We start from the raw sequence: 27,936 nt of genomic DNA, 5'->3' as shown, positions 1-27,936 counted from the left end.
AAAAATAGTGAATATAAAATATTCGAAAAAAACACTTCATCGCTCCGATTCTATAGAAAAATCTGATCAAACGTCATTCGACTCTCGAAAAGCACTTCGTTCTCAATACGGCAGCGTGCGATTCAGCTTCTAGCAGTGACCGATGTTAAAAGGAAGCTACGCAATTGTGAAGTACCAGACTGGAACGACTTTATTTCTCAAGCGATATTGACCTATGACATGTTTGTGTTGTAACTATCTTGTCATGGATTTTCACACTTTCCTTTTTGTATATTTTCCTTAGAAAAACGTAATGGTAGATTTTTAAATATCATTTTCTTTCGAGACGACTGACGCCTTTGATAAACTAGTACGGTATCCGAACTCAATGCGGTAGCGGGTCACACGTGGAGTTAGTCAAATTATAGCTTCGTAACTTTTATTCTTTACTTTCCGTTGTTCTAATAGGAAGTGTTTTTACTCCTTATGTTCGGAGAGCCCCTTTGTCGCCAGTGTGATTCGATCGCCTGGGGGACTGACTATGCGCATTAGATGCACATATAGTACTTCGGTCTGCGACGCCTTCAGTGAATCTTTGAGACCGTAATACGCAGGCGAGCCATCTTGCGTATTGTTTAACTAGTTTCAACGTTTGTGTTTAACCGTGCGGTGAGATACAGGCTGTCGTCATCGAACAGCAATGGCAATCATGTTGCCTGCGGTTTGTTTCGCGTCCGCTATCGACCGACAGGACTAAAAGGCCTTATTGCTTTGAATGTGAACTTTTTGTAGCTCTCATTGATGTATTGGAAGTGTGCTTGCTGAAGCCTGGATGTAGCTTTCGGGAATGTGGCCTCTGGAAGCACAAACACACAATTATTTAGTCCTAATATATCACTGTGGTTTATTGCTTTTTGTGTATACTGACGAGGTTTAGCGTGCATTTCAACTACGAATGAACACTAAGAATTCGGCAATACTAATATCAAAAACAATAATAATTATCCAAAAGCTATTTATGTGGACTTCTACATCTTTCAGTGCAATTCTCTATAGACTGTTAATTCTTTTCTAAAGAAAGTAAAATAGTCGGTCAATAGATCATAAGCTTTGATTAGTTTAGCGTGTGGTGTCCTGCTGATCCGTGACCACAAAAAGTGGGACCATGCTGCAAAACGGTTATTTATGATGTCTCAGGACAAGGACCAAAGATTTACCAAACATTATGTAAGCCGAGACCCTGCAAAGGAGATTCATAATGCATCTTTTCATTATATTGACAATTGGCTGAATATAATAATTGTCTACCGCCTAGATATCAAGGGTTTGTTCGTATGTAGGATGTTATTTAGAGTTGTGTATAGAGAGATGATTTGACGAATCTCTTCGGTATCTACCCGCTTGAAATATAATTTCGTGATTTATCAAAGAGCTCTGCAATGTCGTAACCGTTAGTTTCAATATGTCTGTCATCGCATTTCTCTATTGAAGTAATTTTTCTTTAGGTGTGAAAATTATGAATGACCAACCGCGTGGTCACGGTTCGGACTAGAGAGGGAACCTTATTTTGTGAGCCGTTCAACTTTATTCTATCACACCCGACAGAAAAAACGAAATAGTTCTAATCGTTATATTTAGGTTTACAAATTAATTACTCATTGGTTTCACACGTCGGCCTATTTTATGCTCCCAGCTAATGACTACATAGCAAAGTGACATTACTCTGACTCGAGTTCTTGACAGGCGCTAGCAAAAGGACGTAAAAATGACGCCTTGTTGTACGGAAGTATTACTGGACAATGATACACGGGATCGCAAATTTTTTCCGTCAACCCACGCAGCAGGACAGCACGATACATCTGACACAGGCAACAAGTGAGAATCGACAACCGGTGTCTCTACCTTGGTCAAGAAACAATTCGTGTATGCATTATTGTACCTAGAAACGAGGATCTGTGCTTCCCAGGTGTTCCGTAATGTAATTCTCTATATTACTACAAAACTGATTCGGTAGCGGTAGCCCCCGACGGCTTCAGACTCGTAGCTTCCGCCGACTCACATCACATAAATGTGTTTTTTCTTCTTTGCTTCAGCTATAATTCACAAGGAAGAATGAAAAACAATGTACAGATACATGCTACGGAGGTTAATCAGAACAGAGCACAACTCTGTTAATTTACATTAGGATTGCTCGCGACAGCTCTACTGACATTTTATAAATTTAAAAAAAAAATTATAAAATAACAAATTAGTAAGAAGATTGTAAAAGAAAGACTATAGTTGTAGTCCACATTCACAGTGAATACTTCGACCAAATTGTTAAAGCACAAATAACAGTGTTCAGCTCGGAAAGGAATTACAAATGAAAGCATATTATTCAGGAATCCCTGAGCAGGATATTTTTCGAGATAGACGAATGTACACAATATTTATTGTGGCTTAAATGAAGTTGTCAACGATTACACAAGGATCATAGGGTACCCGTTGAACCCGATAAAATTCTGTGGAGTACCTGCGTTTGTAGAAGAAAAAAGAGATGTTACATTATTTTTTTCTTAATTTAGATAGAAAATTAAAAAATTCTATATTTATTTCCTGGATGAATGCTTCACTTTGGCTAATCAAATATTATTATTACTGTGTGTCTGCAAGAAGTGTATTTATCTTGATACCATCAAACTATGGCTATGGCATGCTGACTTCATTCAGGCGTTCATGGTTTTGCTTCAATCTGTTAATAACTGGTTCTGGAAGTTGAGTTTATACACTTGCCCACAGTGGCATAGTGCTAGTTTGTTCTCTTAATAAATTGGAGACACTTTGACACAAGGTAACGATAGGATTGCCTAGGTTTGAAAAAACCGAGTATTCGAGGCTAGCCGTTTGAAATAAGGTAGAGCTGACGTAAAGACAGGAAACGTTTACTTACTTATACTCCTGTTAGATGAACCTTAGGTCCGTAATTGGAAATATCGAGCTTGGCCATTGTTGAATTTTCGAGTTCAAGCAAATCGAACGGCGCATTATTTTTTTTTGTATATATTTTTATGATCCCTCTCGGAGCAACATCGTTACATAGGGTAGGTAAATCGCTTCACATCAAAATGCTTTTAATTGGGCAGCTAATAAACCTCAAAGAACTAACTAACATCGCGACATCCTTCGCCATTAATTTTTACTCCCCACTGAAGCTCAAGTCATTTAACATTTTCGACAGTCTTTGTTAGACTCGGTGCTGACGTACTTCTTTTGTTTACTTACCAGAATTATTGCATAGTTCTGCGCCCAAAACAATCCCCAAACATCCAACATGCGCCCAAAACATCCACAGTTGCACCCACAATAATCATGCACCATGTTTTACGGCCATCTATATGCTATACAATAGCATATAGATGGCCGTAAAACATACATGCTAGAGAAACAGATCCCTATGAACCGAAATACCTTTTAGGCTTTGTTATTTTATACATTTGGAGAATTTAGAAAATTCATTCAGTTGCTTGAACGGATATACACGGACACCTTGAACGATTGAGAGGAACCCACGACTAATGTTCCCCCTTCAGTCACTGGTGCTGGGTTCATATTATTTTGGAAAAAAACGTAGCGAGCTGTCGCTTTAAACCATAAATCTGCACACAAAATACTGTGTGATGCGCGGATACGAACCCTGATTGTGCTATTTGCCAGATTTTAAAAGCTGCATCTTGGCCATCATCGAATTATTTCCTCTACTTGGAATTGTCGCTTGACTATGATATTTAGTACTTGGCATTCTGAAAGGAGGTTTCTATCGCGGGTATCCTAGGAATGCCTTTCGCGTGTCCTGTTATTGCTCCTATAGTTAACCAAAACGAGTTACGGTGACTAATTCAAAGCATATACTTTCACGGTTACTTACGTTTATATACAGCTAGAAATGGCGTTTTCGAAATATTTTGAAGAAATCTTAATTTTTTAGGAATTTAGGGTTCTAAAAACTTCCGCACTGCACAATGCCGCTCACCCCTTATTGTCCTATAACGAGTTTGACAAAAATACAACAACGCGGATGGATTTAGGTGATTCGTACTTCCTCAGTTCGACAACTCGACGATAGCCGTTATAATTGCGTGTTGATACGCCGTTACGTAAAGTCTTCTATTAACGGCACAACATGACTGAGTCTAAATTGAGCTTTTGTAGATCGCTTCTATACAGCCATGGCTTAAAACGACAATTTAAGCATAGAAAGCTGCCGGGATATCATATAGTATACTGCGTGCTCTTTCATTTGTTGAACAATGAAAACGTTTATATATCTTAGTAATTTCTCTTGTTGTCTAACATGGTGACTATAACTAAACTTCCAACTAAATCGATTGTTTATATATAAAATTTCGTCGATTTGTTTATGATCCTGCCTCACATTCAGCTGCTGCTTAATAACTAAACAGCGTACCTGTGTGTAGGCGCTTCATATCACGGAGTTAATATCGGACACCGATATAGCAGATAGAGTTCGGTGCCATGCTGACACTTTGTTATTACCGGCCTTTTCGTCGCACTGCTCTGCGAATCCGAAGATATACATACACATATACATGCATGCATGCATGCATGTATACAGTGCGCATGCGCGGAACAAGCGACAAGATAAACGAGTCAGCTACAAGTACAAGCAGATATTTAAAGGACGTATAACTCTGCTCTTTTTGTGATCCTGCTTGCAAGTCATATCATCTACTTGATGAATCTCTGCCTCAGTGATGTCTTTAGGTGGTAATTAATCGCTGAGCTTTATGTCGTCGATGGCAACTTTGAGAAAATCTTCGTTGAAGACGATATGGTTTTAAGGGTAACCGCTATAGTAAACGAATGCCTTCAAGGGCGATTCCCCGTGTAACGTATTAAGACAATGGCAATCGTTCCAATACAGAGAAAGGCCGAAATAAAAGCTAAGAAAAATAATAGTAATGCATTTTGTCTACGGTTGCCCTTTTTAGGTTGTCGCTTATCATTACTGCTTAATGGATAGAGCTACTGTTTTCAGTTGAATTGGGCATAAACGCAAAGGAACAGGGTAGACGCTATTGAATATCACCGCCCAAAGGATAAGATGGTCAATACAGTCCATTTTTCTTGTCTTACTTTTTTTTTTATTTCTGTAAAGAGCTGTCCCAGTGAGCGTTCCTAAGGAAAAAAGGGGTCCTATTGTAGACGTGCAGGCTACCAATACTCACCATTTAAAAGTGATCCATAATATATAGCTGAGTAGCTTCTAGCTGCTACCTCCTCCTGTGCTTTTTTCCTTCGTCTTTCATGCGCGCATACATATAGATAAAATAATAGCGTCGTCAGTTTTTTTTTCTAATCTCTGCCCTCGATTCCGACCGTTTTGAAATGGCCGCGGTTGTTGTTAACTGTCGACCGTGCGTGCTGTTGCCACTGCATCCAGGTTCGTTCTCTTGGCGCGAAACGGTGGTTACGCGCGTGTGTCTGCACGAGAAAGATAGAGGACGACAACGAGTGAGGCAGAGATTTCCCGTGAGGTTGTTACTGCTAATGCTGATGCCACGGCCAGTCTCGCAATCAACCGCGCTTCCAACTGCTTGCGTTGTAATATAATACGTAATGAATTTATAGCGCTAATCCGTATCGCTGTTGTGGTGTCATGTGAGCGCTTTAATCCTCGACGGTAGTGGTGGCACTGTCGTCGCTACTACGACATTAACAGTCGGGATTTCGTACGTTGAGCCCCACGTAGCCCGTCTCAGCACTTCGTCTCGGCCAATGGTCTAGTCAATAGTCAGAAGTCTCCTATTTTGTAATAAGCCGAATAAATCGATATCTTTCGCGCTTTCGACTGCTACGCGGGGCTGCTACCGTTGCCGTTCTGGGCTGGACCATCCGGAATCACCCTGGCAGAAAGACAAGCACAAAAACAGCTGAAAACTGATGGCCAAAGTGTAACAACAACGTTTTTCGTTTCATCGCTTCCATGCATCGGCAGCAACAACAAGAGCACGAACAGGACAGATTCAGCGGCAGGGGTCGCTAGACTGATTCCTCCGACGCAGATCAACACACAATAAATGGAAAAAATGGGTTCAGAAAGGCTTCAGGTAAAAAAAAAGGCTCGGTGGATAAGAGATTTACAAACGGTGTTGTACATGTATAGATCAACAACCTGGCAGTGAACACTGCTTGTTAGAGTGAGACAATTTTCGATGCTAGCTTAAATTATAACTGGATTCAATAGACTACTAATAACATTAGAAGGAAACTAATTGCCATTGACAAATAGCAGGATGTCTATGGAAATTGGATGAAGAAACATCTATACATGCTTTGTCGGCTTTGTGTCTAGCTAATTTGCAACTGAGATGCTGCTGTCGATATTCTAGAATGCCTAGATAGAAACTTTGTTCATAGAGATGTACTGTTAATGCCCATGGGCTTCGTGCTGGTGTTCTACCCGGTATCCATCCATTAAGGCCGGATGGGTAATTTTAATTTGAATTTTTGAGAGCGACATTTACAAATGCTTTAGAAAGAACGGGAAAGAAAACTGAAAATATGGGCCGGTAGCAAAGATAAAGACTGTGTTAAGTTTACCGTTGAGTTTCTCGATTATTGACAGCTTAACATACTAATCACCTTGTTGGCGGTTAAATTCAAATTCTTAAATGTTGACGCATCATGCGCAGTCCAATTGGAAATTAATGCCGGGGTTTTTGCCAGCGGCAGCTTGTATACCCGCTCTGCCCATTCACACCAAGGACAACCGCTAAACCAGGGGTTTAAATTAATGAAAGATTATGATTACATTAAATGTTTTCCTCGTCGATAGTATAATCTTATGCTTCTCTTTGAATGTCTTTAGCTTCTTTAAATATTTTCGCCTTTCATTAATCCCCTTTTAGCTAAACAGCGTTTGTCTCTTCGTACATGCTACCTTCTTGCTCTCTTTATGTATATACACACACATATATATCGTTTTGTGAAGCGACGTTGAACAGAATAAGTAAATCCTCTGTCGGCGGACAAAAGTTGCCTATTAAAAAAGAAAATAAATGGTATTTTTATTTCGGTCGTCCATACAAAAGGCTTATTTAGCCCTATTTATATACATATAAACAGTTGTGAATTTGATTTGGATAGAAGAAGAAGAAGAAAGAACGTAAAAGTGCTATGATATATATAATATCATAATGTCAGAAAAATGCTACTTGATGCGCGCGAAAATCTATTAGTAAACCCGCATGAATCATCCGCTAGAGCCGCGCAGATTTGTTCAGTTTCCGCCAGGGAGAAGGACCTGATGTAGTATGGATTGACTCTTTGCCTGAATGGTCGCAGCCTAAGAGCAGTAAACTTTCCAGCGGGATTCCTCAGACTCGATCCGAGGCAGATACTCGGATCTTGTCAATGAATCATTATCAATGGCTGACGTGAGCCTACAGGTAACACTGGTCGCCGATCCTTATATTGTTGTTGCTGGGCTTGGTAAAATCTTCATAAACCAGTTGATACTTCTGTCACTAGCTTTTAACAGCTTCTGAGGAGGAACTCTACGAATTCATCGTATTGATACTTCTAGAAAATGGATACTTCATAGCTGAACAAGTGCTTTTCTTCACAATAACGTGAGCAGAACTAAAATTTTCAGGCCTTAAAATACACTGCAAGATAATCTTGGTCAAACTCAAGGCTCAAACGATACATTTCAAAACAACGCCAATATAATCCGGAACATATGAACTTTTAAAGAAGTAGTATGAGAGTATAATCTAAAGAAAATTACCTCCATCTGACGACTATAACACATCACGTTTCCAAAGTATTCTAAATGCTGGCAACAGATATCTTCGTTGCCACGAACCTTGATCTTTGCAGTTGCTCAATCGTCATATAAAGGAACGCCACTGAATCCACTAGGGTAGAACAGCATGTGAAGTTTTTTTCATCCATATTTTTTTAGAGTAACGGGCAATAATGTCTGCCGCGAGGAAGCCACAAGTTTAGAATCTTCCATATGGAGCGTAGTTTACGTTGTATTCACCTTAGTTAAACGTAAGTGCATAGTGAACTGAAATCAAGAACTGAACTTCTAAAAATATCACTAAGTTCCAACTGGTGATCGTATCAGAAGGAGCTTTATTTAGACATATTGATATATTAATGTATGGCCGTAGGCTCTACACATGTGCTGACTTATGCGATACTAATCTATCTTACTGGTTACATAGATGTATATAAATTTCTAGATTAATCTGGTATTCGGATCATTTTATTAAATGATTGTGGGCGTATTGCGTGGCTCGACATTTTCTTCGCTTGGACGAAAGAAATCCCGCCTGTGGCGAGGGGTACGCTGATGCTGCCTTCAGATGAGAGGGCCCCGGTTTTTTTGTTCAGCAGGTGCCCGATCGACGGACGGAGCTCGGCGCCCGTCTACCAGAAACTATCGCCATTGTGAAGAAAAGCCACACTTTACCTAGTGGCTTTACGCTGAGGTAATCTGACTATGAAATAGCGTTTAGCGCGCTTACCAAAGTGTACCACTGTACACTTTCTGAAAGTTTGTGACGTTTTCACAGCGCCAGAAGTGTACGTGCGGACCAACTGACCGATATAATCAGAGATCGTGCAAAAGCCGAGAGACAAAGTGAATCGCTATCGCGAATAAACACGGACGACAGTGGGGTTACAGTTCTTGAGCTATTTCTCATGTGTTTTTAGCAATGCATTCTGGGTAACTCATGACCGTTGTCGTTTGTACTTCATTATGGACTGGTAACAGGGGCCACCTGCGTCCCCCATCTGCTGATTTAGGAATAAGCTAATATAAGATTATGGTAAGCTCAATAATACCTTAATGATAAATGCTAGCAGAGAAATAATGTATATATAACGCATCTAAATAGCTGTTTATATCACGTGTGACGATTCTTTACATGACTCAATAATTTTATAGTTTTGGAAAGACTAAAAGGACCCTGTCACACGTAAAGCATTCGATAGGGAAGATGATAACAATGACCATATTTTAAATTTCCTAACATAATGCGACTACTGATGATTTGCATCGCTTATTGCGGTAGTACAAAAGTCCTTTACTAAATTTCTTGTGTGCTTTATATACGAATGAATGAGATTTGCAGCTGATCTTACCTCGCGAAGGCAATTGCGATAAGGAAAATTATTTCAGGTTGCATCATATTTAAACCAGCTTCCAAAGTGCGCCGTGGTCCACACAAAGATCACGTCAGCTTTTTGGGTTTAACTTTTTTAATCGAATCATACTCGTCCCGACTAACATAATCCGGCGAAATTTCTGAAATTGGCTAAAGACAGTGATTAAGTACGTCTTCTGGATTATTTCTTCATCTACTTGCTGACTTTATTCCTTACCTAAACGCTGTTTCTTGGAGACGTTTAAGTATCGACGTTCGGCACGCAGCTCTAACGGTACGATAAAAATCGTCATTCGATTACATCCCACACCCCCCGGCGAGGCAGCACAGCTTCTTGCTACATTAGTATAAACAACGAGAATAAAGTTTCGCTTTATACGGGAAACTTTCTACAGAAAAATCACCTCAATTGCTGGAACGTTACCACTGTAGTTATGAATGTTAAAGACGTTAAGTGAAAGCTGTCGAAGTGACTTAATATATCGCAGTTAAGCGTAGCAATTACTATTATTAATGATTGAAAATTTATTGCGAGAGACCAAACGATATGTATATAATGCGCCTTAAATGTGAGCTCTAAATATGCGAGCGAGAATGATACGTTCGTTGAACAGTGAACAGTCCATTATGAAGATATCTACAGAAACGTATATGACGTTATGAAGCTGTATACTGTGAATAAAGTAATTAAACGTAAACTGGAAAGAACGAACGCGTGCGGCAGAGCAAGCTGAGCGTAAAATGAGGGTATACCCGGTAATAACTTAAAAAGATCACCACAACGAACGTAAAAGCGGAAACTCAGTTTCCCGAAGTTCTTTTGATGATAAAGTGAGGTCGTCTTAACTTTGCCTTAAGTCAGAGTGAATCACTAGATTTAAACATCTTGTTAGTGACTTCTGATTATTATAACGTAAAAGAAACTAACTTGTTGAATAAACTTACCGGAAGGGTCGGGTGAAACGCTACTACTGATTTTTATTGCGATAAACGATTATCAGATAAAACATAGCCGCTATAGTGATAAACCAGTCATATTATAAGATAGTGCGGCATCTCCAATTGCTGTTCAAGAAACGAAACCTATTTACATTGGTACCTTCACATTTTTCTAGATAATAAATGTGAATATATATGGGTACTATATATTCAGCGCGCCTCGCTGACCATGTAGAGGTGGTATGAGTCCTCATTAAGTGGATTCGATAGGAAGTGTTCCAGTTACCCCGATTGAAACAGAATATAGAACCAATTATACGTTCTGAAAGACGCCAGTACCTTTAGTGTGATATTGACAAACTTCGTAGTATGTGAACCTCATTCGCACGTCAACATAAATATATATCGCCCGTGGAAATATTGGGCCCACACCCAACAAAGCGCATTCTAAAGTAAACATTAGCATTTCTGGGTAATAGCCAGATTTCTCAAATTATATCAAAGTATCAATCAGATTATTCACATGCTAAAAATAGGGTGCACAAAGAAGATGCCTTTTTGGCCACTTGAAGATGTTCAAATTGTAAATATTTCTCTTCTTTTTATCAGTGTATATTTGTCTATCTAGCAATTAATTGTTTCGAATTTAATACTGTTTATTTAAAAGCCTAAGCGCCATTACGAAACAAAACGTATTTTCGCCAAGGTTTACCAAACACCGCATCTGCTATAACTGGACGTGCAGCGGGACGTGTCAATGTGACAGGAACACTTTAAACCTAGATCATTTCACGTTATTTTCTACGTTTCGAACTTTACATTCCCGTGAACACGTGACTAAGTCCCACTGGACTGTATCTTTATGCCCAGGTTCGAACCTAGACTACGACGTTATTCGAAGGTTAACAGGCAAATTCCTAATGAATATTAGGGTAAGCAGACGCCTCAATACAACACCATGAAGGAAGTATGTAATTGATGTGGGGCGCTACATGCATACACAGTAACCTGACATACTGGTTTGTAAGTTTTTCTAAAACCGATACTTATCATACGTTTTTGTTAGTCGTAAGATTAGTGTCACTTGGAGTTATTAACAGAAACAGTAGTTCTCGTTGAGGGTATTTAACTTCTGATAAAATTTCAAAATCTTTGATTCGACAACATTCGAACTGGTTGAACTTTAGCCAAATGTCAGTCTCTTGGACCTTTTGAGTGTAGTTCATCTCCGAACGGTACTGCGTAGCAGAGGCATGATCCGACAATGAATAGATCCCCCATGGCACTCCAGCTTTTCTCGAAGTCTTATCTCGAACCACTATGACATCTATATACCCGACAGCGTTGGGTTATTTATACCTTTTCATCTGGCAAGCAGGCCAAACAGCGTTGGCGCGTTATGCCGCTTATCGTGACCGCCTCACACAATGTAAGGATAACAGGAAAACGCGGACGGCACAACGATGAAATGGCAATACACTCAAAGGAAAGGGGAGAGACCCCTCTGTGTGCTTCGAAAAGACACCATTTTGTTCGTCTCTTGACCGTCCACAGTCACAAGAGCCTCTCGGCGGCTCTTGGGCGTTTGTAAGTAAGTGTCATCTCCTTTCCGCTTGTCACGTCCGGTCCGCCTTCTCGTATTGGCGGCCAACGATGGTACACAACTGCATGGCCAGCCCCCGTCCACACTTTCATGAGAGGAGCGTATTCTAGAAATGCATTCATCTGCAAGAGGCCTGACGTGACGGTACAGGTCTTTCAGTTCTCATTGTACTTTTCCTGCGTGACACGCTGCTGTTAATACAAAATGTGTACTAGGCTAAGTAGGCTAACATGCTAGCCGAACTCGTTAACGAACGTTTAATTTGCTGACTTCACTTGACTTATCAGATAATTAATATGATACAATGAAAATTTAATAAGTGCTTGATGATCTTAATAGCCGATGGGATTTATGGTTGCAACACAAGCGTTATTGTAACGGCTCAAGGCAACGTTGAACCGGCTATGAAACGAAAGCGAGGAACGACAAGCCCGCGCATTAACCCGTGAAAATCGTACGAGAGACAAAGGGACAGATAAATACATATATATAAGCCGTTAATCGTAGCTTTGCCGACAGCAAGCAAGTACCGATGTAAGTAGGCAATCGTCCACGAATGACAAACCCAAACGAGGTTGAAAATTGTACACCTACTAACTTAGTGAGTTCCGCAAGCGACTATGTACAAAATAGCATTCGGTTTAGAAACAGCATATCTTTGAGCTAGACACCTAAAACAGTTTAAAGTAGCCAATACAACAGCGTACACATTGCTCAGCGGCAGTTGCCTTTCGCGTTTTGCATAGATCTAACGTACAAGAAAGACCCCCCCCCCCCCCCCAAAAAAAAAAGTCGCATGTAAAAATTGCTCGTCTTGGGAGCAGTACAAAGCAAACGTCACCTCTCGGCTAGGTACCCATGAAACAGCAAAAGCTACTTCGGGAAAAATTAACATCAACAAGTTGCTTGACTAACCTGGCGTATAATCCTCATAAAGAGTAACCTTATTTTATAGACAAAATGCTGAAATGCCGGCTGAAGTGGTTGACACATGGTCTGCTAAAGCACCGTGTAAGTATGACGTCGAAGTTTACGGAGGGCGTAATTACAGACTTCTGTATCCTGTATGCGTTCTTTTTAAACAAATATCTTTTAGCCGATAGTCGATTTCTAGACATTCAGTCGTGAGGCTATCTCGTGAGCTGCTTGTCCGTACAAACAAAGCTTGGCTTAGAGTGTACTAATATTCGTGGATTTCTCAACCATTCTTTTGTAAGAACTTCTCGTATTTATGAATTCGTGCACCTAATCCTAATATTCCACGTGATCAATATAAACCGCATAGCAGCTACTTTCTTGGCCTCGTTACGGTGACGGAAACATTTCGGTATTACGTAATCTCCTAAGAACGTTGAGTTGTCTGTTAAATAACTGTGTTCCTTGCTTTGTTATTTGTTCGGGTAATTCTTTTTTTTTTTACTTCAAAATATCAAAAACAAGATATTTTTGCTGGAGTTTAGTAAATAAAGAGGGATATACAGGTCCAGTATATTGTGCATCAGTATCCAAACAGTTACCTGACAAAGAATGTTACGGCAATCTTCAGCATCTTTTTTTTTTCTCTTTTCAATAGTAAATTTAAATTCGGACTTATGCAGGCCGAAATCAAATTAATTTTTATTGAAATATCTATATTTTATGAAATATAAAACACAAATCCTATTGCAGAATCTAGCTCATACCGTATACTGGAACTGGATAATTTAGCCTTCAGTAGGACAACCGAACAGTATGTACAACCACGTGAACTGCCCAGCTTTAAAGCGCGCCTTACACGTTCTACGTAGAGTACCTATTCTCTATTTAGATTTTTCAGGCCCGTTCCTATTGTTAGTCGATCTTTGTGTCTTCTTTAACGTTCAACGTCACTTAACGACGTCGTCACTTCAAGTTCAATGTTATATTATCTAGTATTCTTTCCCGAGCTGAACTATGCTGAAGTTGTGCTCAAGAAAGAAGCGTATCTGAAACACTAATTCGCAACAAATACTTCGTATTACCAGCTAAACATTTACAATTACATATAGGTAATTATGCTTTTACCACTCGTATACACACAGAGTGCATGCTATTTAGCTAGTTACGTCCGGTCACCGGTAAAAAAACGGACAGAAAAAAAGCTAGCATAATCATACTAACACGTATTTTTTTACTGTTAACTATATATGATTATGATGGTGATCTTGTAAAAATCTCTTTGTAGTTGTACACAACGATAAAATTGATATGGTCACTAGACCGTCCCCCCAAGCTATTGATTATGAAGCTATTTGTCGTTATATATATATTATTAGCCTTCTACCGTTTTATATCGGTAATATTGTCGTCCGTTGGTGCCTTTAAATAAATAACAACAATAATTTAAAAAATATGTTACATTAGTTTAGCCTTAAGCGGTTGAGGGAACTCTAGTGTACTGAATAACAAAATACAAATTTTTCTCAATTTTTTCAAAAAAATGTAGAATATTATGGTAATTCGAACGGTATTTAAATATTATTTACTGCGACCTGAGGCTAATTGCTTTGTCCTTTTCTCTGGGCCATATAATGAAACCAAACGTATTCCTGTTGTTGAAGGCCTACACATTCCATTTCGAACTAGTATATAGAAACCTTCCATGCCATCACTGCTCGAGATCAGTCCCGCAAAACAAATGCTATACCCATATAACATCGGCGGATGTTGTGCGAGCCCTAGAATCTCCGTTCGAGTTCTATACGGTGCTAATCAACGGTTATTTACTTCAAGTTACATATAGCACCCACGCTCTGCTATATTGCAATATTGACCTGAGACAGACATTATCACCATCAAAATCAGTTGTAGACGACCAAGAAAGCATTCTCGGACCATATTATTGAATCTGATCTGTTCGCTAAATGTGTTTCTCTCGCAACAAAAGCCCCGAACGTTTGTCTACTGACAACGACGTCTTCTATATCGCCCCCTTCGTTTGCGCTGTTCCAGACCCGTTACGTGGGTCGCGCGAGCGTGCCGCGCATATTCTCCTCTAGCCTATCGATTGGAAATTCAGTGAGCGATGAGCGGGGTTCTACTCACTGGCGTCTGCTCTCTGAGGAAACACTAGCCCAATAAAGAGATCGTAGAGAGAATGAGTTCCATCGTTTATTGATACTAACCAAAAACTACCGCGACAAGTAACAGCGAATGCCATCATTTAGTCGCTTGACGCGCTTTCATTTGCCCCCAATCCTCTTTCTTTCTGCTGTTTGTTCAAGACCTTCCGTTTTATCAGAGAGACTCATCGCAAACAGAGGCTAAAGACTGGCTACCGAACCAATGTCATGCTATTATGATAATCGGCAGCATTTTCATCATTACGATCGCCATCGTCATCAGATAGGCGATATTATCACTATGCAAGCAAAATCGGTCGGGAAAGGGTCAATGATATCGAACAGAAGTATCGCCGTAGCCTCATGCCGGTCCACAGTCATCTGCAAACGTACAGAAAGGGAGAGAAAGCTGGCTCTTTATCGTTTGCATATCGGTGTTCTTACGCGCGTCAATGTGTCGCGTAACTGCGTTTGCACACCTCGGGGCAATTTATCAAATAAGCCTGACGAAACCTGACATTGCCCCTCGATGTTCTTGTACCGTGTGTCTGGAAGAACATTTAGACATTTCCAGTGGACTTATCGCTCCGTGCCTTAGTCGCAAAGCAGTTGAAGCATTCCAGTGGTTGAGTCTGATGCTTATCGATATCCCAACGATCGCAAGCCTTCTTCGAACACCAAAACGCGGCTAGCCAAGTGATACTAAACTCGTACAGACATGACTAAATTTAAAAAACATTTTTAGCGTTTTTCTACTTTTTTTGTTTTATTGAAAATTCCGGAAAAATCTGTTGTGTTTGTACGTTTTGTTTCTTTTTGGAACCTAGAAACCCAGATCGACCCCATGTGCATTTTGTGCGGACCTGAATGGTGCTCAACTGTATATGCTGTATATCTGAACTCCTTCTTCCCTTGAGTCAAGTAACATCTATATCATTGAAATCTGGTCGTATAATAAAAAAAAAAAATGAAAAAACACCCCTAAAAAGGCAGGATTTTGAATAAATTTTCGCTAGCGCTGGATAACTTTCTTTTCATTTATGATCCCGGCTTCGGACCAATCCTAAACCGTACGCGTTGCCACTGCACGATCACGGGAACGTCCTAAACTGCACAGATTTAGCATTTTTTTTTCCTCTTTTTTACTTTAAGCAGTGGGTAATTCTTTTTGATGTTGGCGACATTTATGTCCTTTCTTCAAATTGTTGTTATGTTTACTAGACTCGTCTGTATCACATTTTCGGGTTTTGTTTCAAAGGTTTTACACGCAGTTGTGCCTATATGTTGGTGTTCCTTCTGGTGCTTTTCTACCTTTGCCGCCTGACAGCCTCGGAAAATCTCTTACGTCTATAGCATCGGCAAAAGGTTCCATGCACCGTTCGCTGTATATCACTCCGCTAAAGTTATAGTCTGTCGGTTTCAAGCTCACTATGGTTTTGGCGTCCCTCGTGATTTTCGTACTCGAAAGTAGCGTTTGCTGATATGATGTTTTTCTCTCTCTCTCTCGCTCTCTCGCACATAATTTCTAGCTCGTGCTTCTTTGATCTCTTTTCTGTTTGTTGTTGTTGCTGTTGTTGTTGCTGCTGCTGCTGCTACTGCTACTGCTACTGCTACTGCTGTTGTTGCAGTCGCTGCTGCTACTACTGCTGTTGTTGTTGCTGCTGCCGCCGCCGCCGCCGCCGCCGCCGTCGTCATTGTTGTTGTTGTTGTTGTTATGGTTGTTGCTGCTGCTGTTGTTGCTGCTGCTGCTGCTGCTGCTGCTGTTCCTGCTGCTGTTGTTATTGCCGTTGTTGTTGTTGTTAATGTTGCCGTTGGTGCTACTGTTGTTGTTGTTGTTGTTCACTTTCATTAGAAGTCATTTTGTTGTCGACTTCTGAGAGAACCAGCATGTTACAGAATGTTGGTTATTCCAGCTACGCTTATGACATGAATACTGCCCGTGAGATCACGAGGAGATAAAATAAGTAGCCCGGAGATAAATTATCAAAGAAAGGTAGCTTTCTTACGAAACCTCGCCACGTTTTCCTCTATTGGTCGAGTGTACATTTCCATCTTTTGATCCTTTGTTGGCAATTTTCCGACGGTATCCGTCTTTCAGACCGTGCTAGCGGCGGCAGTTAAGCAGTCCGAGGCATTATATACATACGAATATGTATAAGCGAGCGGGTGCCATCTCGAAAAAAAAGCCGAGCGAAAAGAAGTCAAATCGTGAAAAACAGGTGGCCCCCCTCCGCCGAGGGGATGGTGGTGTTTGTTAATAAAAAGAAATGGAATGAAAACTACGCTTGTCGCAGTTGTCAGTGCTATGCTCGATTCTGTTGATGCTGTCTCGTGTTATGTGTGGTCCTACATATCTAATCTTTAGCTGATGGTAACCCTGATGGCCACCAAATAGACTTGTAAAAAGGCACTGGCCAGATCTTAATATGACATTCGATGTAACTGTATCTGCAGTTTCTTCTTGGCGTAATTACAACACATATCTATCCAGGTGTTTTTTGCCGTTTACTGAACGCTGCTTGAGTATACCAGCTCGCGTTATATTCGCCTTCTCAGTGTATGATGCCAGGACAACTTTTTACTACGAACCGCACCTGAACTTAGCATGAACGGTGCGAGCAACGCCACGATATGGCCAATATGATATTGATCGAAAATCAAAACCTGAGCATATCCACGAACGATTGATTTGTCAATGGAATAGGACAAGGGTTTATCCCCCATAAATTTTTATTCTACTTTCTAATTGCGTTGCCATGTGAGACCGTTAACGGCGTTCTATGATTTGCCAGTGTAGAAAGAACATTTAGTCTTTATGTATACGTGTAAGTTCCGTTCTGAATTATATCCTGAACATGGAGCCTGCGAGGTAATTATGCCCTTGCCAGAGCAGTTGTTATGTTCCTTGCTTATCCTCTGGCATTGCTAGTAAGTGTCGACAGTGATTCTTACATAAGGCTTTAACTGAGCAGCTAATTACAACATTGAACCAATATAAAAGAACAACATCTAAACTAAGAGGCACTGAACGAGTACATTGACTACGTCCAGTTTGATCTATTAGACTGACTCTATAGATTGACTAACCATTTTGGAAAGTTGAGTTGAGGACAATTTGAAGCGAACACGAATTTTCAATGCTTTCTTCGAAATTTTAGCAGCTACAGAGTATCCTTTAGAGAGAGAGAGAGAGAGAGAGAGAGAGAGAGAGAGATTACATAGTAATAGTGGTAATATTATATTAAGTGTGCCAATTTTAGGAATCAATGCATTATATAGAAGAAAACGATATGGAATTACCATAACTCCACCAAATTATACGAGAGCAACCAGATAGCTTTTAATATGTTAGCTGGAATTTTTAGTGCGTAAACCAAACGTTTCGAATTATCGTAATTCACGCTATATTAGCTCAAAAATGTGCACCAAAAAAAACTATTCGAGGGCCTTTAACACTGAAAATTCCACATACTCTCCTGTTACACATTTTAATATTGTTTTAAAATTGACAAAAGGCCTGTGCTAAACATAGGTGAATGTATCCCGTACCGTATGAATCAGTGTGCAAGTGGTGTGGATCCTGAGGTGTACAGTAGAGTTGTTAAATGGTCACTGCATATTCAGGGTTTTGGGTAACGTTGTCGAAGGGAACAACTAACTTGCTTTGTCAGCATTTTTATCGTTCTCTTTTTCTAGCGCTGACCTACCTTCCTTGATTAACGAAAATCGCGATCATGACAGGAGCCGAACATGAACGCAGAGTGCCTCCGTCCGACCCCCATAGGCAAGGTCCATCATCCACTTTAGGACATCCACTTCTCCTGCTCTTTTTTGCCTTCATCTTCTTCGAGAAAGAACCCGATTATAATAAACAAAACAACTAGATAGCTGCTCAATGACGCAATTGCATTCACAAAAGGGAAGGCAACCCGCTCTGATTTCAAAGGTCTCCTTAAAAGTGACTCACCTGATGCTCCTTAGGTCGGGCAATTGCTCATCAAATTATATGTAAGAAAGTCACACATGAAATTAGCAGGAAGAATAGCCATGACGACGCTCTGAGTACATATCCGTTACTGGCTCTGAAGAAATTCACCGCTTAGATATTTCAGTAAGCTCTTCCTATTAATTCGTAGCAATTTAGGTTTTGCGTAAGCAACATAAATTCATTTGAAAATCGTTATTACGTTACATAAATATGTGTAGTTAACTAGACAACTCTATTTAGGAGCTATCTAACTCTCCAGAACGAACGTCTTCTTGTAACAGTCGGATCGGTAAAATTACTAATTATATTACACTTGAAAACAAAAAAATGTCTCAATGGTTTGAAAACGGTCAGACACGTGTGAAACTGAAAGTCCATTTGTGGTTTAGTAAACATCTCTTTTTGATTCTTTTGGTGTCACAAATTACGATACTCTAAATTAAATTCGAAGCTCGACAAAACCGGCAAGTTGATGTAAAGATCTACTTTGGTTGTCTAACGGTATCCTGATCTTAATGCCTAGAAAGTGCCACAGTACATCTTAGGCCACTGAAAGTATAAACATGCGTTAAAGCTTTCGGTAAAAAGAAGACAAAATTACCAGTTCCAATACTATGTGAGACGTTGATGCAATCCTAGAGCCCCACATGTGGATTAATCAAGCTGATATTTTGGCTCTGCGGCGACTGCAATAGAAACACCGCAGACTTATCGGCTTTTATTGCGCAAACCCTGCATAGTATTTCCGAATCATCGGGTTTCTAAAAGCCCTATGTTAGCAAAATGACCAATAATTAGTAGCAACTGTTCAACGCCACTTGGTCGGGTCTGTCTTGTCGATTTATAGCAGCCCTTATTCCAATTTTTCTATGCTGTTCTATTAAAATATTTTCTTAAGATGATTTTAACATGTTATTGTTGTTCTTAAAAAAAAACTGAGCAAAATGTAAAAAAAATTAGATAGTAGTTACTATACCACTAATTGCTATGAATAGTAATTAGATTTTCGTTTTAGAGAACGTTCCGAAGCGCTTGCAGATCTACGTCCCTGAGATTCAGCCCTAAGCTTTTTGTCAAAAGTCTTATGAATCGTGTTGGCTGCATTTGCAGAATAGATGCAGGCCAAAATGTCGGTCTTGCGCACATAATCGAACATTCGTCACTAGTAACAAAGAACTCAGCTAGGGATGATGGTCAGCCAAAAAAATACAAATTGCGTGTGATCCAGTAGACACGGTTTGTACTGCAAATTTATTTGGTTCAGAAATGTCAAAAGTATACCATTGCCTCTGTTCGCTTCAGGAAATCATCTATTAACAAAATCGGAAAAATTAAAAAGTTGCATGAAGTTAGCCACAAGGCTTATCTAGGATATTTCTTTTAGCCGCAATAAAAGGTTTTGAGAAGTAGGACAAAAAACCATTAAATATTTCCATTTGGTTCTCCTTAGGTCGGTTCAATAGGACTACTTTTATGATGTTGTTTTAAAATAGTAGATTTTTCAAAAAATCCATTTAACCAATGATGCTTTAGGATGTCAGAAGTTAAAGCTAAAAAGTGTTTTAAAGAAAAGCGGTTTTCAGAATATACAAGTGTGCCTTGGCTGAAAAAGCTAGGTTTTGGATTCGGTAAGTATTCGACCAAAGTAGGACCAAAGAAGGTATCACAGGAGCAAAGAAAATTTATGGAAATGTGTCATAAAGAACCCTATCACTGACTTACCAGATGAACAGTTAACTCTTGTTAATTCCCCTTTTATAGAGTGTAATATCACCGCTCACATAGTTTAAATTAATTTAGAGTTAATTATTTGGGCGTATCCGATTCGACTAAAATGAAGGTCCACTGATGAATTACGAAGCATCCCAAAATGTCGCTGCTAACCCACAGTTTAATACATATTTTTCATTTGTCCAAGCCTCTTTTTCTTACATTTCCTGCATGTATTCCGTAGACACACATATTCGCGCACGTCCATTACCATTAATCACAGAGCTACGATCGTCATGAGTTTTCAGACACCATCGATTACGCCACTTTCTGAAGGTTTGACCAATTGCCCTATTGGCAGAATCTTGAGGCACAGCAATGCTCGCTGGATCTTTACCAAACTCACCAAAATTTACCAATGAAAAAGCCTATTGATGTAGGCTTAACGCCAACGGAAATGGGCTAATCAGTACAGTGGTCCCACCGACGCAAAGTTACGGCTTTTACGGGAGCCGGAAAACAACCCGCGTTTCGACCTGCTCAGCGTTCGAATCTATGGTGACAGTGTTCAACTGTGTTGGGGTTTTATGTTGTTGGGCTGGCAACCGTCGTTGGCTATTCAGTCGTGCGTTGTTCGCGGTCAGTTTGCTGGCGACGTTTATCTCGTTGAAGAGCGCTCTATTTATCGCTACTGCTGCTGCTGCTGCTGATGTCCATATTTGTGACTGGTCTTTGGCCTATCCGTCGCTATCGCCGGCCCGGTCGATCCCTATCAGATCATCAGCCGTCGCCGTTGTCAATGTTTTAGTATCACCGTATCGTTGTACTCGTATTTACGATAGAAGATTCTGTATCACAAAATAGTCGTCGATCACCACGATCAACGTAGCGCTATACAACACAGCAGAACATGTTATCGGTAGACCCAGACCAACTGCTTTCACTCCTCGCCTTTGTCTATTTCATCTTGCTATGGCTAAAAGTGTATGGACGGATGCGACGGACGACAAGTTCAATAATTACGATGCTTTGCATGTACGCATATATATATATATATATATATATATATATATAGTAATTTTTATATATTGGTTCGTCAAGGTTAAATAATATAGCTTCACTTCAGGCTACACAGAATGTGAAGATGCGCATCAGGATCGTGCAGTGTACGCGATTCTAAGGGGCTTGCCGCGAAATGTCAAAAAGTGGCAACATGTATAAGTAGATTTCAGTTGGAACAATTTCACCTATTAGAAAACTGTATATATCTCAGCGCATAAATGAATGGAATATATGGAACGCCGAAGCCAACAACCACCAAATAATAGCGCAACTACTAATGGTGTTAGTTACTGATTTTGTATACAAGAGAAGGTGCGCTTCTATTGGCAGGCTCTCCACCCCGATTGGGGGCTATATCAGACTATCTCCATTACTATATTGTTCTATCCGCGTTATGTTCTGCGCGTCAATGAGTGTATCATTTCTTTCGAGTGGAGTGATAATCTCCCACTAACAATTGATAAAGGTCAGCATTTGATCGCTAACAGGGTCCCGTACGCTACAACTAGTTGCAATGATCGTCTCTACTTTCGCAACTGTCGCCCTGATATAGGCGCCATTTGTTTGAGACCATTTTGCTAGATATTGCCAGGCTCACAAATTCGTGACTACGATTGACAAGCAAAATTGCCTACTAAATTGGATACGCAAGGATTGCACATAATATCAGGCTTCACTGTTTCTCGCTAACTACCCAACGATATAATCAAATATGGCGCCCACTGATAATGCTATAAACTTCTGGAAAACGTGTATATGTCTGCAAAATGGTTGTAACAACTATTGTAATTTTTTTTGTGTATAGATCGTAACTCGACGAGACCTATTAACACAGTGAAAAATAAAAGTCTAGAAAAGATAATTTTAATGCTAAAAAATCTCTCATAGAACTGAGGAGAGGTGACGTTTATGAAACAGTCATTTCAATAACGGTTTAGAAGAGAGTTTGTGCAGCATATAGTTTTGTACAAAATTGGATATTTTCATTTAAAAAAAAAAAGCTTTCGTATTGTCTGCGATCGGGCCGAATATGGTGTTCAAAGGTTTTACAAAAAAAATGTGGCATATGACTTGCTTGGTGTCTCGAGCGGCCCAATACTTATATAGAATTTTGAAAACTAGGGTTTCACCCTGAGATAACGGAATGAACGTAACAGGTAAGACAATTTAACCTCTATGGAGAAACGCAAAACAACTGACACAGAGAAATGCACTACCTGATACATGGTATAAACCGGACATAGAAATAGAGCAGTGAAATATTCGAATGACAGGCACGAAATAATCGGAGCAGAGTAACAGGATTACTACAACAATGTTACTGAAATGCTGAAACATGTTGTACGAAGAAACACCCAAAGTAACAGAGTCGAGTGACGCAGTGAGCTTATTCAAGCAGGATAACGGGAATTTTCATTAAAAAAAAAAGAACTGCCACAACAGGACGTGCAGGACAGCTATAACGGGATAACAAGGGTAGTGCAACAATAGCAAACTCGGGTTCAGAATTCAGCTTCAGGCTTTCATTTGTATAAAGTTTTACTGAAATACGAAGCGGTATAGTTTGGAGTTGAGTAAACCCATAAACCTTGATGTGTAAGCTGAAAGTGAGTGATGTCAGACATACATGGCGCAGCTCGTTACCAACCAAATCGAATAGCGATAGATATTCATAGCGAAAAAGAAGGGACCCGCGAATACATTGATCATCGCCTTCCCTATGGCTATTGGGATTTTCAGTAGTTCTAGCCTGTCTATGTCCAGCCAAATTTGAGCCTGGACCATCCCCTGTGTGTCCCTCCGGTGAGTAGGCAAACTCGTTGCCGCTGCCACATCATGAGGAGTTCTTTTTTACAATAATAACCGTAAACAGCTTGAGTTCCTCTTAAGGCGATTGTCTGCATTTATAGACGCGCTATAAGCGTAGTGAAGATTGATGGCAAGGACTTTACAACTCTTCAAACCACGTTAAGCTCCTAAAGGAAAGCGATATTCCAAGTCAGCTTCCTATATATGAAGGAAAATACCGCTTACATCGATGTAGAAAATCCCTTGTATTTTTCATAGTTTTCACAGCTTTCTACAATTACAATAAGTAACTCAATTTGCTTAACTTTGTAACTGTTAAGTACATTTGGTGGTTAACTTGAACCTGAATAGAAGAATAGCTTTACCTAAAATGACTTCCTTTATTGATTCGCATCGATTCAATTATTTGGTATTCTGGGGCAACATTAGAACAATGGTTGGGACATTCTGCTCATAGTGGAACATCCGTACGGCTAAAAGAAGCCTTATCGCGGCAATATTATTGATTTCAGATTTTCATTTTTCACTTTTTATTTAAAGATGGGATCTATTACAAATACTTTAAGGACACTTCCGTGAGTCTTAAACCAACCATCGCTTGACCGACACTCTACTTTGAACCGGTAGATATACGCCACAGATTCTTGCGTTTTCTAACTTATCTAGCTTAAATACACTTTTGAAAAAGCCCTAATCGAGCCCTAAAGGAGATAACGTTGCACAAGTGAGCTTCGTTTGTCCTAGGAAAGTGTTCTCCTTCAAGAGAAGGCCTATTAGTTCTGCTTGTCTAATTTTAGCACTATTCTTAACCCAACGTACTTTTTCGAGGCATCGTCAACGTCTGAATGAGGAGCTTTGATGTTTGTATCCAAAATCGCATTGCCAAGATACCTTCCACCAAAGTGCAAACAATTCCAGATATTCTGCACGTGCTGAAGTTCAATCAAGAACCTTCTCCTATATAATTTCTGTAGGAGTTACGATGTTTCATTTAAACTTACGGCAGCTCCGTCAGATGGCGCTGACAGCAAGCAAATGAAAACGTGTCATTGATTACTACGCATCTTCTTAAAACATGCCACTTGAGCTTCTGTTTTGTATCGTATACAGTGAAATTCTGGCAACGCTTACTAGGAAGGTACAGATGGGAGATACTCGAATAAAAAAAAAGATTACTTTTAGGCCGCTAATTTATTTTAGACTTGGCTAGTCGAGGATCTTAAGCTTGTCTAAGTATTGCCATGATGAAGAAATTTATTCGAACTAGTAAGTGAGCTAATCAAAGTAATGTTTGGTAACTCTTATCAGTCGAACAGTGAAGTCAGCAAAAACATTTGCGCTCAACAAACGGTGGCCCAACAGGGACTCGTGTAAGCCACGGCAAGTTTTCAAACTACGAGCTTTTTAGACAATTTTAATATGCGCTATTGGAACTGGGGCTGCTGACACCAGACTTGCCCTCCAGTAGTTCCTCGTTAAAGAATTTAGAATGTACTCATTCCAGTTACGGAGCCTCATAAGAGTCCCGCATTGATATTTTTTGCCACTACCTCGCCATGCCATTGGGATTGGGCAATTTGTGCGCCTGCTGTCTGCCGTAGATGTCGTAGCCGTTTCTCAGGCTTCCATTCCAGAATCGAGTTGTTTAGCCAAGGAAAAAAGATAACACTTGTGTACAAATGCTGGTTACCATTACGATAAATTCATTGATCAGGCAAATTTTGGACTTTTTATAGAATAATTCGAATAGGTCGAATAAATTGTAGACTAAGCTGTGCTAATAAGAACAATTATGATAGCTTTCTACTAATTTGAATAAAGAATACATACAGTTTATATCAGGATGAGCCTATTGTATTGACAAAGCTATGTCCAGCAGCTGATACCTATTACTAACCTAACCTAACTATAATACAATCACTTGCTTAGATGATGTTTACTGTAGCTAACCGGAGGCAGGACAGACATGCGGAGCTGCCGCCACTACAAATCTACCTATCTGTTTGTGTACAGCTCGAAGGCATGAACTATGATAACTATACATTTTCGAAATCTCCAAACAAAGTCCCACGCGGGTCGCGGGCAAAGCATTTGCCAGCGCTGCAGGCTCTGAATGCATTAGCACTGGGCAGAGAAAAAGCTGCCATAGTAAATGGTCATCTTTAAATGCACCTACTTTGGGCCAAACCTACGTAACCTTCTCTTCGCAAAGATCAGCTATCGATGAAACGTGTTTTACGGTTCGTCGGTATCTGCGCAGGACGTTCATGACCTTGTCCATTTGGTCGACACGGACCAATATTAACCTGTGGATGATAGCACAAAGATAATTTGCTATGAAGTGACAGTAATAGACGAGGCCAGTGTTTGTCGGTAAAATAAAATCTGCAATGCCTTCTATGGATAGGAATCATAGATGAGTTGCTACATCTATACATTCTAGTAGGTGCTAAAAATTCAACATAGCATCATCGATTATATTTACATCACTTTGGGGAACTACCGGGCTATTTATGCCTATTAGAAGAGCCGAGTTGGGAGTTTTCAGTTTGAAAATATTACTTTACGTGTCCTTTTTACTTACCGTAATATTTGAACGAGATTTCACGATGAAACGTTCAAACTGAGGCTAGTATTATTATTATTATTATTATTATTATAGGCAGCATCAAAAATCAAACGATAAGTAACGTAGATAATGAGACTACAGCATCATCCGTGCATAAGCGTCCAAGGCGATCAATCTAGTTTCTAGAACTTGTTGTTACATATTCTGGCGCTATCCCCTACTTGGGACCTTAGGGTCTAATTTTAACAGATCCATTGACGAACTTAGAGATGTTTCAATAAATTATTGTTAATATTATTATAGCAGTTCGAGCTGAAGGACCCCCTATTCCCCTGCACTCCATTATCCATTTGCGATGTTCGAGTGGAATCATTATAGGCCGTATATGCGAGTCAACACATTTGGTGACCAATATTTTTTCGCATCTCTGGATTTGCTGCTGCTGCTGCTGCTGTCGCTCATCCGGCTTCTACCCTCAGGTCCGCCATTAGCCTCGCTGGCATAACGATTGGCACGGTCGGCCGAACCACTGTTTAGGTTTATTTACGTTTGCTTCTGTCCAGCAGAAACTCCAGCGAGCTCTTCGCGTGCGCCGAAAAACCACCAGTGGCTGTGAATTGTGCGGCGTTGGTCCAGCTAAGCTTCCCTCTCCCGTGATCGGCATTGGTTAACAAGAAGTGAGGCGGGGTCTTAGAGCGCATGCGCACCAAAAAAACCGCCGCTGACGTCCATCAGAGGATAGTGGCATTATTATTATGAGTAGGGTATGAGTGCCGTTGTCCAGGCGTTGTCACTAACAGATAGAAGAATAGCAGCCGGCGCCAGCTATCGCTGACTGGTTACAAGTGGTGATGAGAGGGGTCATCATATATACTCGCCAACCAACAACCCCCAAGCCAACAACAAAAAATAAGAGAAGGATCTCTCTCTCTCTCTCTCTTATCATCGTCTCCTTCTTCTCGACTCTCTGCCCCCCTGCCCTCCCACCGTCAGAGCGGCTCAGTGCGCGCTTATTGTTTAAGAACTGCAAAGGTCGAAAAAACAGTAGACACTTGAATCAGAGAGTCACTCCCAGACCTGTAAGGTCATTTTGTTCTAACTACTAATAGAGATCAGATCGTCACGTTAGATGACACAATCGCCACGACTCAAGTGATGAACGTGATAAAGTTGTCACTTATCCCGTTAATCAATCAATCAATCAATCAATCAGATATGTATTTTTGTGCCTAAACATATTTCTTTCAATGCGTGTTAATGCCCTGTGTGATTTGCAACAAAAAAAAGAGTAGGAAAGCCAAAAGAGGATCAATTAGCGCCCGCTACAGCTGATATCAAGCAAACCCGAAGACACACCTAAAAGTACCATAGCAAGGAATCCTTGGAAAAAACACACTCGTTTCTTTCGGGTTACCAACGCCTTTAAATTTCGTAAGTGAGGGTGAGTGAAGTAGTTAGTTTGTTAAAAAAAAAAAATTAATAACACACTGAACTTGTTTTTGTCCCTCAAATTGAACGCAGTACTGTTTTCCCCCCTAATTGTGGGGTCAGCTATATTACGTTCACATTACGCAGAACAGCGGACTTGGCACGTTATGATGTCCTGCGGTAATTGTATTGCTAGTTATGGCGCGCTAGTGGGATTGCTCACTAGTCATTGCGTCGCCGCGATCAACTGGAAGTGCATTTAGGTTCGTATCACACGGCTTGTTACACAAGCACCTCCACAGTGGCGTGGTTTTGAGGGTGGTACCGTGTGGCTCGACAAACGGAGCTGCCTATCCGTAATTCGAACTGTCGCCGGACCGAAACAACGTGAGGAAGCAGCCCACCCGCGTTAGCGCTTTCAGTCGTAGCAGGCCGAAGCTGGCCGCTAGCAGCAGCTAGATCTGTGTAGATCGCTACGATTTTCTTTCCTACTGTTGACGCCGTTCGGTATCCGCTAAACTTTCTGTCAGAGCTCAACGAAGGGGAACAAAGACAAAAAGATGATTGAAATGAAAGAATACGCAAAA

The 27,936-nt window shown here is 40.3% G+C and overlaps 1 protein-coding gene across 23 annotated transcripts; it reads right to left on the bottom strand.

The window, feature by feature from the left end:
- Positions 1–164: 164 nt before the first annotated feature.
- LOC111247603 (uncharacterized) lies at positions 165–21,415 on the bottom strand. Of its 23 annotated transcripts, XR_015323424.1 has the most exons (6): positions 20,494–21,415; positions 18,333–19,457; positions 17,871–17,956; positions 9,139–9,311; positions 5,205–5,882; positions 165–835 (listed from the first exon to the last, which is right to left on the bottom strand). XR_015323424.1 is itself a non-coding variant. In XM_086983203.1 (4 exons), exon 4 carries the CDS (start codon positions 16,630–16,632, stop codon positions 16,309–16,311), a length of 324 nt encoding a protein of 107 aa, XP_086839329.1. In that variant the 5' UTR covers positions 16,633–16,956; positions 17,871–17,956; positions 18,333–19,457; positions 20,494–21,378; the 3' UTR covers positions 15,522–16,308. The 23 variants fall into 23 exon arrangements, 15 of the variants coding, with proteins under 15 accessions (XP_086839329.1, XP_086839330.1, XP_086839331.1 ...); XR_015323425.1 differs by lacking the exons at positions 165–835; positions 5,205–5,882 and adding an exon at positions 6,687–8,787 and having other exon boundaries at positions 20,494–21,408; XR_015323426.1 differs by lacking the exons at positions 5,205–5,882; positions 9,139–9,311 and having other exon boundaries at positions 20,494–21,405.
- Between the last annotated feature and the right edge of the window lie 6,521 nt (positions 21,416–27,936).

Source organism: Varroa destructor, unplaced genomic scaffold (genome assembly GCF_002443255.2).
Source record: "Varroa destructor unplaced genomic scaffold, Vdes_3.0 BEIS01000003.1, whole genome shotgun sequence".
Classification (NCBI taxonomy): Eukaryota; Metazoa; Arthropoda; class Arachnida; order Mesostigmata; family Varroidae; genus Varroa; species Varroa destructor.
This window is presented reverse-complemented; position numbering and strand designations above follow the sequence as displayed.

Coding starts and splice junctions, on each gene's coding strand:
- LOC111247603 (XM_086983201.1), bottom strand. CDS start 16,632: ATGAAAGTGAACAACAACAACAACAACAGTAGCACCAACGGCAACATT.